The following is a 14,155-nucleotide window of genomic DNA, read 5'->3' on the forward strand; positions in this document are numbered from 1 at the left end:
TGACTTGGGTTCTACAGATCAATAAATGCCTTGATAATTATTCATAATTTTATACCACACTGAAGGTTTCACCTTTAGGCACAGAATTTGTGAAAACTCTTACCTTCTTTTTCAGATTAACCCTAAAATACCAAATAGGATGGGGAATAACATCTATACCTTAAGGAAAGTACACACGTTCACACACCTGTTTGAAGTGACAGCAATACCATTGATGAAGACAGAAACATTGTACAATCCCACAGCCAAGGCTGGAAGTGTCACATTAACACCATTGTCCGTCTGCGCCTGGATATCTGCCCACGAGTCCCCAATTTGGACCTTGATATCTGACCCTTGGTAGCTGGCAAACTGGGATATTCCAATCTGAAGCTCCTGACCCCCTGCAGAGAGGAGAATGGGTGAAACGATTTTGGTGTTTCTAGCAACAGTCATTTCAGCACACATAACCATTTCCCAAGGAAGAGTACGGAGTCCCATCATGCCAGAACAGGTCCAGTTATGTCCATCAGCCCAAAACAAAAAATTGAAGACCACAGTGGTTCTGTATCCTACTCGGTCCCTTGGCCTCCTTGATAAGGTCACCAGCCACCAGGGTTGTCTTGAGATGTTAGCAATGTGAACTTGGTTATGACCATCTACGGCCACGACCATCTACAGCCACCCTCAGCCTGCTGGTATACACTCAGGATAGGATCCATGCCCCATTACCATAAATGTCCATCCTATAAATATCTGCAGTTGATAAAAGCCAAATCCAGTCTTTCTAAAGCTCACATAAACTGGATCTGAGGAGTTCTGAGATTTTTCCTAAATCCCTGACAATGATCCAGATCACACTTTTCAGCACAACGGAGCCATCTAACTCTAACAGGAGCCTCCTACAACTTAATGATCTACCTAAAGTCAGATGCCCATGCATGCTCCAAAGCACCTTGTTTTTAGGAAACATGACTGTCTCCCATTTAAGCTCTGTTGTGAGGCAAGTTATATTCAGGTGATAGAGGATACTTTCCTTTATTTGTGCATACTGTAGTAACAGAAAAGGACAAGGGCAGTGGAAAAGGGAATTTCATAAGCTAAATTCTTCCTGAAATAGCTTAAAAAATTAGGGTGGTATATATCAGTCCAAATAAAGGCATTTTCAATGAGATAGCTATATCTGTAGTCAATGAAGAGCAACAGGGCCTTTATGGCATTATTCATCTTATTCTAAGGAAGACATCCAAAAGAGCTGTGGTGAATCCCACCACAGAACTGCCTATTTCTCTTCATTGACTAGGCATGACATCTAAGCAACAAGCACGGAAACGTGTTTAGGAGATGAATCTCATCCTCCCATCTCCTCTGAAGGGTGTGGGTTCAATTGCACAGAAGCAGGAATAAACAGGACGAGAAGGGGTCTTCAGGTCCAACTCCCTGCTGTCATAGACCACTGTTACATAAATCCTTTTCTTAAATTCACCAAGCAAAAGGTGTTAATATGTCTTTACCATCCCCCTGAACCAGCCAGCCTGAAACACTTGTCTACCCACAGAGTTGGTCCAGAACAGCTGGTGAAGACCAGCTGTCCCAGAGCAACTTCATTTTTGCCCATTTCTCTTCTTCATTGAGCACATGGCACTGTTGCCCCAGCCACACAGGGAGGTAGGCAGAAGCAGCTCATCTGCTTTACTCTCTCACCTTGCCTTAATCAAAATTAACTTTTATGGGTTGATGCATCCTTACTAGAGATTCAGATCTGAGTAACAATTTTGTCTGCCAAGCAGCGGCCAGGGTCACTTGGCTTTAGCATCGCCTCCACGGCAAGCATGGTCACCTTTACCATTCAGCTCCACAGCCTCAGCTTTGGAGAAGTGTCTGCCTTCCATGAAGCCAGAGAGACTGTACAAAGCTCCCCTCATCTACCAGCTCCTCTAAGCAGGTCTTGAAGCCAGTACTTTTCAATTCTGCATGTGCAAAGAGTCAAATAAAGTTTGAAAGCCTGCGAAGTTGAATATATTAATAGCGTGAACTCTTTGGACTCTTAGTCAATTGTCAGCTTAATCCTAGATGCCTGGAAGGCATCAGTGTAATTTATTTATTCTTTTTATTATATAGGAGGAAAATTATATTAAAAGATGAAGCCGTGGAGGCTCTGAATAGGAGATTGAACTCAACCACACCACCGTTCACGAGACACTATAACATTAAGGAATTCCTTGCACCTGGGCTGCCCGCGGCTAGAAAAATCTCCCCTTGGTGCTGTGGTATCTGTATAATATGCAGATGATAAAGGACATTTTCTCTTATTATGCATTCTGGAGTAATAGAAAACGACAAGGGCATTTGGGGAAAGGAACAGAAATGCCGGGGGTGCAGCAAGAAGTGCATTTCGTCACTGGCAGTCACCTAACTCCTTGCATCCCCACCAAGTCCAGCCAAACTGCTGAGCTGGGGGGAGCTTTATTAAGGTGTGCACTGGAGAGGTTGCAAAAAGAGAGAAAACAAAATAAATCAGATTATTACATCCTTGGAGGAATGGGAGTGGGGTGGGTAAAAAATCTGGAATATTTCTGTCTTACTCTTATCTTCCTTCCTCTCTCTTTCAGATACTAGGAATCTGGTGTCTAGTTGCCACACAGAAATGTAGTAAACCTTCTTCCTAAAAGACTTGTCTGTAAGTGGACACCATTCACCATTAATGCTTTCTATACCCAATGCCCAGCCAAAACCTTTTTTTAAAAAAAAAAAGAAGGGAAATGAGAAAAAAAAACAACCCCAAATAGAAACTTTCAAAAGACAGGAATGCTAAATACTCCATGAGATCTACTTGGGATTTTGCCCCCACAAAGTCCATGAATTCTACGCTCATATTCTAAAGTAATGGATCACAAGGTCAAACTGGAAGAAACAGTTTGGCTTAAAGATAGGAACTAGCAAGACAAGTGTTGCTTCTCTTCTGTTTTCAGCAACCCAAAACACACATGATGCGCTTTATGACCAACCCTTTGGGATCCTGGAGAAGGTCATCCTCTAGAGCTCATTTCTCCTGTCATGGCTGAACCTATTACCAAGAATGAATGAGTGGGATGATTTCAGAGCAGAGTTAAAGAAATGTGACACGAAAGGACCACTCTACCACATCTCACATCCTGTGGACATCATTCATACTAGCCTAGGGGAAGCAACTCATTATCTCATGTGTGCTAGAATAAAACCAACATAAAACAACCAGGACAGATCAGGACTAGCAGGAAACATGGGGACTACAAGTTCAAATAAAACAACAAAAAAAAAACAGTGTCAGATCACCAGACTCCATAGACCTAAATTCCCTCTGCCCCACCACCATCAGCAATAATAACTCTTCTACAGATGATGCCCAACATGTCTGCAGCCTTTTTACCTGCTATGCCACTTCTGTTTCTACTCATTGATACAACAGCAGGGTTTAAGGAAGTATCATACTGGAACAAGTTGGTTACTGTTGTTGACTGGTACCCCGAAATTAATGTCACGTGGACAGCAGCATCTTCTCTCCCCTAGAAACAGAAATGAAGAAAATGTCAGGGATAATAATACACCAACAAAAAAAGTTATTCCCTGTATTCCTGAATCTCCCATGCTTAATAAGTCAGGCACATGGCACTGACGAAATTTGTATATACAACAGACTACTTAAATGTGTACAGTTACATTGACTTTAAAGGGAAAACTATGGAGATTTAGAAAAGTTAAAACAATCCCAGATTATGCAGATTTTCATTTGCTATGTCCATACTAGTAAATTAAACAGTGGTAAATCATAGGCTTAGACAGTTATCCCTACACTTAAACTGTTAGCATCATCCTGGGTATAATTTTACCACATAGAAAAGAGCACTGCTGCTAACGATCCCTAGGCATGTTTTTGCACAATACACGGATAAGGTCCAAAGGAGGTCTGGATGTAAAGTGGAAGATTTGGGGTTGAAGAGGGTTCAACAATATGAGCAAGAGCAATTGTCCCAGGCATGTTTAATCTACCAGTAGACAACTGAAAGTCAAGATGGGTAATTTTGCTCTTTGCAGTTTTGTTTATGTGAGGCTTAGCTAATGATGTTGCAATCTGGATTTTTTGCTGCTTCACTGGTTTTCATAAATTACCTATCAATCTATTGCTAATTAAGCTGGTCTAAACTGTAGGTGGAGTCCATGGTAAATTGTCCCACAGCCAAGACTTGGCCGATGGGCTACCATTTGCCCTTCCCCTAGCATAGCTCAGGCCAGGAAAACATAGAAAGGCTGCAGGCTGCTGGCTGTTCCCAAAAAATATGGTTTCTTACCCGAGAGGGAACTTTACATTCAATTCTTGTTGAATTTCTGTCATCCTCCAAAATTGGGCAAGGCTGAGATCCAAACAACACCAAGTTTACCCCTTCCAGATTGGTCCCCCTGAGAGCCACTCTCAGTCCTCCTACAAAACCAATTATTTTGTTACATTCAAGATGTAGAATGATATTTTTATATGCAAAGGATTCTTTATTAATAGATGAGTACAAAAGGCAGTACTGTCTCTCAGTTGATTTGATGATGATCTGCTTCCACTTTGCTGTGCCTAGTGTCCTCTCTTTCACCAGATACTCTTCTTGCCTATTATTTGAGTTCTTGTCCATGATACAGGAGGACTGCATTTGTTTCTTGGTTTATTTTTTAATGACATACTTATTTAAGCCAGCAAGGTCTGGCCTGTGATCTCACCCTTAGAAAGATCCCCAGTCCAAGAATGAAATAAGGAAGGAAGGAAAAAGTACTAAGAATGGAAAACAAGTATAACACAGCAGGTGCTTTCACAGTTCAAATAGCTGCCAAGCAACCTTCTGTCAAAAAAGCCTGTAGCATGTGTCTAGGAAACCTAGGTTAGAAAGGGGACTTGGCAGGGCTTGAGACTTAGCAGAGTTGTGAGGAAAGTCACGGAGGGCTTGATTCTGCAAAACACCGAGCAACCTCAGCTCTCCCTTCTGCCAGCCAGGGCTGAGTCTCTTCAACCACATGCAGGATCAAACCCAACATGAGTTAAACTTGCACTTGATCTTTCTGCAGCACCCAATTCCAATGCAAATAGTCAAGGTGCCCCTCTGCTTTTTCAAGTGACTAAAAGATCCAGGGACATTTCAAAGAAAAACAGGAAAGAGAACAGGAATGGACAGTAATAGCAATTCTAACCTGGACTTTGTTCTTTGATGAGGTTCAGAGACAAATTAAAAAAAAAAAAATTTTGCTTGAAACTTACAACTGTTTCCTCTAGTTATCAGTACTGCAGAGTTTCAGGACTATGGCTGGACAGACAGACTGCTCAGACAAGAACTTTATTAATGCAGTGTTTATGTGTATATGCTAGTCTGGCTCTATTACAAACCAACAGAGCTTTTATGATGCTTTTCATGTGTGATGTAAGTAAAATTCTATGGAAAAGTCATTACATATTGATGGCAGAGTCCCTTGTACCTTTTCCTCAAATCATCTTTTCCTGCTCATTCTTTAAAGCAACAGAGAAGTCTAGAAGTTTAATCTTCTAGATTTTCTCTGGCTGGCAGCAAAACCAGCAAACAGCGATCAGATACGTTAATAGCAAGCTCCTTCCGTCCGCTGGAGCATGGTAGTATCTTTAGAAAGGCATCCCATGCTTACAGAGTTAGGTTATGGGGAACTCCCAGCATGGTACCACTGAGATCAGTGTTATTTTGACAAGAGGGACCTGATGCAACAAAGTACACGAAGCTTCCTGGCTTCCTCTCCTGTAACGTTAAGTTTGTAGAGCCAGAAACAGCAATAATTCAAAACTGAAGCCACTTGTCTAGTGTGCTAGTTGTCAGATAAGGAGCCTCAGATTTAGAGCACTAAATCCATGTGTGTTGTGTAAAGACTGATGCTCTTAAGTTTTGATATCTACACTTATATCCATATGCAATGAAATACTGCATATGTGCACTTTACGATAAGATTGAAGAGAGGTACTTTAAATGGAAGAAATTAAAAACACAGATGGAAGCTGTAATTCTTTCCAATTATAAATGTTCAAGGCTTATGTAATGTAAGATAACATTATATTTGCTTCCTTTTTAATGAGTGACAGATCACTGTAATTGGGACAATAACTGGATTGTCAGCAAAGGAAATGAGAAGCAAGGCCCAAGCGCTAAAACTTGCCATTGCTGGCTTTTTTTTTTAGGTTTTTTTTTTAATGAATTAAAGCAGTGAATATCAACCTTATGTATGTACTATATGACCCTCCTACTGGAGAGGAGGAAAAAAAAAGGAGGAAAGAAAAAGTTCAGAATATCTTTCTTGCCATACACTCTAACAAAACATAAAGAAAAGAGGTGGCCATAACTTCTTGCTTTTCAGCTTAGTAACCCTACATTCTCCAAAGACCATCCCATCGTTCGTCCATAGAGGTTCACAGACCATCATTCTCTTCCTCTGCCTGTTCCAAGGTGTCTGAGCATGGCACAATCTGTTCTCCAAGCCACACGGCTGAGCTAGCTTCATGCTGTACCTAGGCCAGTACTCGTGCTCTCAGTGGTGTTTGCTAACATGAACTGAAAGCACATCAATAATAAGACTAGGAGGTTTTCAGACAAAATCTGGATGACTTTGACTTGTCAGAGTGGACCTGGGTCATGTTTCTAGATGCATTCCTAGCTGCTTGAAAACATGTCATATGCTGAGACCATTGGTCCTTACTGCACAACCCAGGTGTGTCAAGAGAGTTCTCTGCATTTCTCATTGGGTTGGGGAGACTCTTCCCTCTCCCAGAAAAAGAAAGGGTGGCTTTTTACAGCCTTTGGTTTGGCTTATCTACAGTTGGCTAGGCACCTTGCTGGAACTTCTACGTGAAGTCCTCTCATCTGTGTCATGTACAGGGCAGATGAGAAAATCATAATGGTCCTTTCCCCAGAGTTCTGTGGAAAATCTTCCAAGCTCTTGTCTTCAGGGATGGAATATATTACCCTTTATTTCCTCTTCTGTTTCTAGGAGAGGAAGAGTAATGGAAATGGAAGGAGCTTCAGTTTAGTCTGATCTTCTCTAGGTTTCTCAGTTTTGTATCTAAATACAGATGAGTTTTCCATTTTATCACTCAGAATATGAATTCTCTTCAACTGGACTTAGATGAACTGAAGTTTAGCCATTTCAAAATTAGGCCAGATGAATCCAAACACTACAACGCTATGTGACAGAAGGATATTGGAAGATGAGCCATGAAGCACTAAAATCCTACTGGGTTGTTGGAATAAATATACCTGCACTTGAACTTACAAAATTCTAAAACAAAACTAGTCGGGAAACTGATTCCCTCCACAAAGAACTAAGGAAAGTCTGTCACTCTTTGTAAGAACCTTGCCCCAGTGCTTTGGGGTACACAGAATGTGTCCAGCCATATTATGTTTTTTTTGTCAGTTGAAGACCTTGGTAGCCCGAGTACAGAAGAACCGAAACACACTGTGAAAAGCAAGAAGCAGAAAGCAGATGTCCCCTTAGAGCTGGTCTGGCATCCAGACCTACCGATCTCAGAAGCTGTAGGAGGTTCGATAGCTATCAGCTTTGGCTCAACTCTTAGGAAGATGCCTTGTCCTGTGCTGCCATTGAGCGCGAAGCCATAAGGTCTCACCAGTAGAGTCACCTGGTAGATTCCGACTGGCAGCCTCTCCATCTCGCAAACCACTTCGGTTTTATTCAACGTTATGACATGGCAGGTTGTGTTGTTCACCTCTACCTGTAGGGCTGCCTTCTCCACAGTGAAGCCAGCTCCCCTGATAACCACTGTGGCCTGGGATCCACCACCTGAAGGAATATAATCAACAAGATGATGCATGAATTTTGTTGTAGCAATGCCCAGGATTTACTTTCAACCAACAGTTAAAAGTTTTTACAGTGTTCATTAGGACATCCTAAAAAGTACAACACTGATGATCTCTCATTGTCACTCATAATGCCTGTTCCTGCCTGTCCCTGTTCAGTTATTACTTTTTTACTTAAATTTTTATTAAAAATAACTTGAGTCAAGAGCCACCTTCTGCCTTAAGCCCAAGCTTATCACTGTTTATCTCCCCTTTATGCCTCTACCTTCTTCTTGTTGACGTAAAAACATGTTTGTGCTATGTATTTTAAGACTGGCGCTGATCAGAAGTGCCCCACTAGAATCATAGAATCATTTTGGTTGGAAAGGACCTTTAAGATCATGTTCAACTGTTAACCTAGCACTGACAAGTCCACCACTAAACCATGTCCCTGAAAGTGCAGTTTCCATAAAACCAGGAATTTTCAAAAGAATATACATACACACAGAATCATCAGCTTCTAGCAGATCTTTTTCACTGAACAGTGTTTTTGCCATTTTGTTCAGACACAAAGCCCTATTACCTGATGAATACTCCACATCACTGACTAAGGGTGTCAATTCCTGTCTGAACTGGAAAGAGCACAAACCAGAACAGTTTGCAGGGACATCATTCACCACCACCACCACCTGGAGACAGAGAAGATGGTTAACCTAAAGCTGGGAAGGGAACAGAGGTGTTTTCTAGAGCCATATCTACCAGGTAGACCTGCAGAGCTATGCCAGTAGCCACACTGAGCTACCGAGAGCACTCTGACTGTGCCAGCACAAAGCACAGTCAGACAGCTGTTTATCCTGCTGCAATCTCATTACAAATTTAATTACAAGGCTTGCTAGAGCTCAGTCTTAGGTAAAGCAGAGCACAGCTTTGGAAGCTGTATCACCAGCCTTTCTCGGTGTCTGCAGGATCCTATCTCACATCGTGCTGGGACCCACATTTCCTCCCAACTCCTGTTTTTCTAGTCATCCATTGAAGACCCCACTTGCCATATACCCCAGTTCTTCCCACCCTGCCTTGGGAACAAGTTTATTATGTTTAAAGCACCCTGTAAGACTAATTAAAATGAATCCCAGAATGTGTCTTTTCAGCATGCAGCCCTCAGGTTTTTTTTCCCTGTTGTTCATGCTGAAACAAGAAAGCTGGACTGTGACCTTGATATCTAGCAAGAGATATGAAGAGATCTTTTCTGATATCTTGATATCTCAGAAGAGTCAACTGGTAAAGCATAGGGCATAGGAGAGCCCCTCTTCATCTCTCTCCAAGGTATTAAGGGTGTGCTAGGAATGCACAATGCCTGCAAAAAGCGAAAGCATACTGTCTCCAAGAAGCACAAGGAGCACAGAGTTGCAAAGTACTCTGCTTGAATAGAGACACAACAATTAGAGGGACATTTTTACACTTGTTGCTAGCAGCAGGCTAGAATAAAGCTTCAAAAATGAAGAGGAAATCTGATTGCTGCTGCTTTTCTTGTTTCATTTGGTCTGTTTGAGGGTCTGCCTGCACCACAGATGGCAGAGATATTGTAGGTGGTTGAGCTACTGGAAGCAGGACAGTCCTCATATCTGGGGAACAAGCTCATGAAAAAAGCAGGATGACCTAGCCTCAAGTGCTGCACAGCTGGGCTTCGGGCACATCCAGCATCACCCTGTTATCACTACAGTGCCTGGCAGTCTTCTCTGGAAGAAAAGGCAGCAATGCGCACATCTCTGCTACATCTGAGTTTGCAATACATTTGTCCATCCAGCAGACTCATTCAGCCAGGAATCCCTCCTTGCTCCCTTTTCACACATGAAGAATCGAGATCCACAGAGGCTGAGGGACTTGCCTAATTCGCAGACTAGTACCATAGCCACCATATCATTTATTTTGCCCATCAGTGTAACATCTGGAACATTGCAGATGAATTGGGTGTCATTGCCGTTTGGTGACAGCACCATAGGACCCAGCAAGGGTGGGAGTCCAGAGACGATGGAGATGATGTCAGCCCCTGGCCACAGCCTCAAAAGAAATAAATTGTCTTCCTGTTCTCTCCACCTGCAATAGATCTTGAAAAAAAGTCCTGCTGCAGAAACCAGGGAGCAGAACCTGACCTATTTATGGCAAAGCACAGAACAGTAAATTTCTGAAAAGATTTAGTGGTAGAAGTAGGTACCTAAATACTTGTGAGACTCCTGGACCTATGCGACCCAGGTGAATGAATAGGAAGCATGACAGCACATCTCACCTGTGTTTTGTTATTGAAAGTAGCAAGCATGTCTCCAAATATTGGCCCAATAAACACACCTCCATCATAAACCACACGACTAGAAACAGTTGGCTTCAGACCAGTGAGGTTTTCGGCAGAGACCTGGCAAAAAAATAAAGAATTTAAGTTTCTTGTCTGTTTCCATCCTGTGATTTTAAATTAAAACCATTCACCCAGAGTTCATACAGAGTCTTTACAAAGCAGAAAATAACTCCTGGAAACCTCTTCTCAAGCTTCTTCCATGACTCCTATCTCCAGGTCTAAATCTTCATTACCCAAGATTTTACAACACCTCCCTCTTCCCATCCTCATCTTTCAGGCGAGAAACTAAGTCAAGGAGATTCAGAAGCCAGATTTGCAAATAAACTTCTAATATTCAGTAATATCATTTGGAATTAGGCATGGAAAGTGCTTTAAACATCTGCTTCTCAAAGACATGACTTTACATGGAACAATGGCCTGTGCTACAGCTGAAGATGCAGCTCAAGCTTTTTTCACCATCCAGGCCAATGTCTTGAGCATGAGAACTCCTTGCTTGGTCAAAGATAATTTTACACTTTTAGAAGTTGGATATACAAAAACCTAGTTTTTCTTTTTGGGGAAGGAAGCAGCTCATTCTGAGTCCTTATTCAAAAAAAGACCCTTCTACTTGAAGCAAAACTTAAAGAATAAGTCTTGGGATGGGAGAGTGTGAACTGAACGTTCATTTCAGACTTATAAGGACCAGATATGAACCCATACAGAACAGTTCTCAGAAAAATATCTTCTTGGCCTATAAATGACACCACAAAGCTGTACTGATCTTCAGTTACTGTACTGAAATATTAATGTGATTATAATAGTTTTCCCTTCAGTATAGCAGTCCCTTTATTCTGCAGAACTGCAACAAAGAACACAAATTACATTCTAGCTTCCTCATTTTCAAGCACAGACTCTGAAGATGTAATTTCTCGTCCTGTAACTGCAATTGCTTTTTTAATCATCTAATCTGGAATTTGCTTAAACTGCTGTTCTTAATAGGAAGACACTTAGCTTAAGGTTCTACAGGTGTCTGCGTAAAATCAAATGCTGCGCGAATGAGTCAGTCAAGGCCAAAGTCACTGAATGGAGTTCAAAGTGGGTGTTAGTAAAAGACATTACTGTACGTTGATAACATTGGGCAAGTCCCCGGTTTTTGTTTTCCAAGTCAGTGTCCAGATGCTTTCATAGCAAGAGTTTGAGTCTTTGGTCACAATGAAGTCACTGGTGTTGAAGTACGGGGCTGTAGAATTGTCTACGTTGTCTTGCAAAAGCTTGCGGAGATGGTGGGAAGAGATGTGCACAGAAACATCTGCAAAAGACATTAGAAAAATGTGGATATCCTCATCTCTAGGAAAGCACATCTACACGCTCCTAGAAAAGAAAGATGTTTCCTTATTAGTGTGAGGCTGTTGTGGTTCAAATTTCTGTAACTGCCAAAAAGCAGCGGAGGAAATTTACTGGGTCCCAAATGCTGAAAGATCTGCACTATTTAACAGCTTAGAAAAACCTAGAAACATCTCTCCAGTTGGAACCATCAGAAATTTTGTCTAAGTAATACTTTTCATTACACGCAGCCTACATTTTTGGCAGACTTGAAATTTCAGTGTGCAAGTCATGTTCCTTCAAAATAGGAAGGTCAGAAACTTCCTAGATGAGAGAGGTATGGAGGGAGTCAGCCTCTCAAGAAGACTTTGTAGAGTTCAATCTCAAATAAATGCGAATGAAGTTTTATTTCTTTTGACATAAATACCCATAGCCATTCAAAGCTGCAGATACAATAAATCTCTCTAAACCAATTTATAAGAAAGAGGGGAAAGCAGAAGACCTGGGAACAGGGCAAGAGGAATGGAGTACATTTTTAAAAGATTATGTTCAAAGCAGGCCACTGTTGAGACAGCCTTCAGCCATTGTTGGAAAATCTTAAGTGACAACACAGAGGAAAGAGTTATTTCACAAATATTCTAAGTCTGCATTTTCCTATTTTATTATTTGACTTTATAACTGAGTTACCAGTTCCTCAGTCAAAAACTTTTTGCTTGGCTTTGCTCAGATTAACCTGCTCACTTTCATTCTAAGCCTCTTTGATTATTTAAACCAAACACAAGAAAACCTAGTATATCTAAAGGGAGACTAATTCAAGTCAAGCAATTCTAAGCACAAAAGCTTTTGTGCTATCTGCAAATCAATTACCAATCCTGGTAATCCTAGAAGTGAATGAATTTCCTGGTAACCTGCAAGGGTCTTGTCGTACAAGAAGACCAGAAGTACACAGGCTGGAGAAACATCAGCATAATGAAACCTTGGGATGCAAAATCCCAGTTCAGGATCTGATCCAAAGTTCTTCATCATTAAGGTAAATATTTCATAGTGGCTGCATGTATTTTGGAACAACCCCATACCTGACATCTAGAAATACTGCCCTGCCTGTAATCCTTAACTCCTGTCTTGAAGGACATCAAATGCAAAGATCTAGCAACTATCACAATGGGTTTAACCTGCCAGCCTGTACTCTGAGCATTTCCAAGGTTCAGTATTGTCTCTTCTTCACTTGGCTTCCTGCAAAGGAAATCCAGGACCTGTACTTGAATCTTCTCTTACCTGATATCACTGTATTGGCCAAGTGGATGTGGAAGGTCCCTCCAATAGGTGGGGATGACTTTTGCAGGCTCTGAATGGTGAGGCTGACTCTCACATCCTCCGTGGAGACATACAGGTGGCCATGCTCCTTAGAGCCCTCCCTGAGCAAAGCACCTCTGTGTGATAGAGAGGGTTCACGTGAAGGCATTAGCAGTCAAGACCCCCACTCCTGACACCCCCATATCAACCAGCAGCAGAGGGACACCTATGGGAACAACACTCTTGAAGGACCTAAGGAGAATACGTTCAGAGCTCAAATGGAATTGAATTCTCCCAACTTATACCTACATAACGTAGGCAATGCACAGAAAATGATGGAAAAACAGCTTTTTTAATTATGATAGAAGAAATAGTTCGTACAGCACCAAGCACAAGCAAGTCCTACCCCAGTACTGGTGTTTTTAAAGGATCAACTCAATGCAGCCTGGACAGCAGCTACAACGTCAAAACAAGAAGATTTCCTGCTTCTTCCTGTAATCTCCTCGAGTTTATCAAAGTTTTAACTCCCCTGAATTACAGCGATATTTCATATTAGAGTTCACTCAAAGCCCAATTTCTAAAACTTAAAATATTTTCTCCCTTGCCACTAAAATTCTCCGTTTTCAAAGGAAAAAGAGACTCTGCGATACAATGATGCCACCATGTGGTTAAGTGTCTGGATAACAGCTGAAGACAGCACTCAGCCGTGGCTTCTGTAGAGCAAATTTTGAGAATACAAAACCTAGAGGACCACTAAGCCTTCTCGTCTGATGTGCAGCCAGTACATCAGATTTTAGCTAATATTCCTGTCCCGACCACAGTAAGTTGTATTAGGACAAAGTACAGCACATGCTCAGCTAAGAGAAAGAGCCAGGTTTGTTTTGAAGATACCCAGACTGTGATCAGCCCATTCATTTTTAAAGCATGTGCTGCCTTCTGTTTGAAGTCTTCCTGGCTTCAGCATCACACACTGGTTTCTTTTACATCTTCCTCTGTGAAATGCAGAAGCCCACCAGTGCTAAGCATTTTTTTTTTTCCTGGTGAGAGGTACTGTGATCAATTCATCTCTTAATCTTCTTTTTATAAGCTAAACAAATGGAGTTTCTTAAATCTTTCTCTCCTAGACATTTTCTTCAGCTCCGCAATCATGCTCATGCCTTTTTTTTTTCCCCAGTTTTTCTAAATCCCTTTCAAAATTGTGCTGTTCAGTGCTGTATGTAGCATTTCAATGCCGGTCTTGTTAAAGGCTACACACAGGAGTAAAATTTTCCCCTCTTTCTGTTAGTTACACCTGTGTTTATGCATATAATGCACAAATCCCTCTGTATTCTCATCCTTGCCTTTACCTATTTCATGTCAAAATAGTAAATTTGACACTGGCAATTAAATGTGCTTTTCAAGGAGAGACTTT

The 14,155-nt window shown here is 41.5% G+C and overlaps 1 protein-coding gene across 1 annotated transcript in view; it reads right to left on the reverse strand.

Annotated features, from left to right (window-relative positions):
• Positions 1-14,155, reverse strand: part of PKHD1 (PKHD1 ciliary IPT domain containing fibrocystin/polyductin) — a 266,175-nt gene that overhangs the window by 221,245 nt on the left and 30,775 nt on the right. The window contains exons 22-29 of the mRNA XM_068405752.1: positions 12,727-12,881; positions 11,253-11,437; positions 10,087-10,209; positions 8,386-8,491; positions 7,528-7,806; positions 4,308-4,438; positions 3,389-3,524; positions 188-383 (exon numbers count right to left, since the gene is read on the reverse strand). Of these exons, the coding sequence (XP_068261853.1) occupies positions 188-383; positions 3,389-3,524; positions 4,308-4,438; positions 7,528-7,806; positions 8,386-8,491; positions 10,087-10,209; positions 11,253-11,437; positions 12,727-12,881 (1,311 nt within the window). The remainder of the gene's footprint in view (positions 1-187; positions 384-3,388; positions 3,525-4,307; positions 4,439-7,527; positions 7,807-8,385; positions 8,492-10,086; positions 10,210-11,252; positions 11,438-12,726; positions 12,882-14,155) is intronic.

This window comes from Nyctibius grandis, chromosome 1, assembly GCF_013368605.1.
Source record: "Nyctibius grandis isolate bNycGra1 chromosome 1, bNycGra1.pri, whole genome shotgun sequence".
NCBI classification, from domain to species: domain Eukaryota; kingdom Metazoa; phylum Chordata; class Aves; order Nyctibiiformes; family Nyctibiidae; genus Nyctibius; species Nyctibius grandis.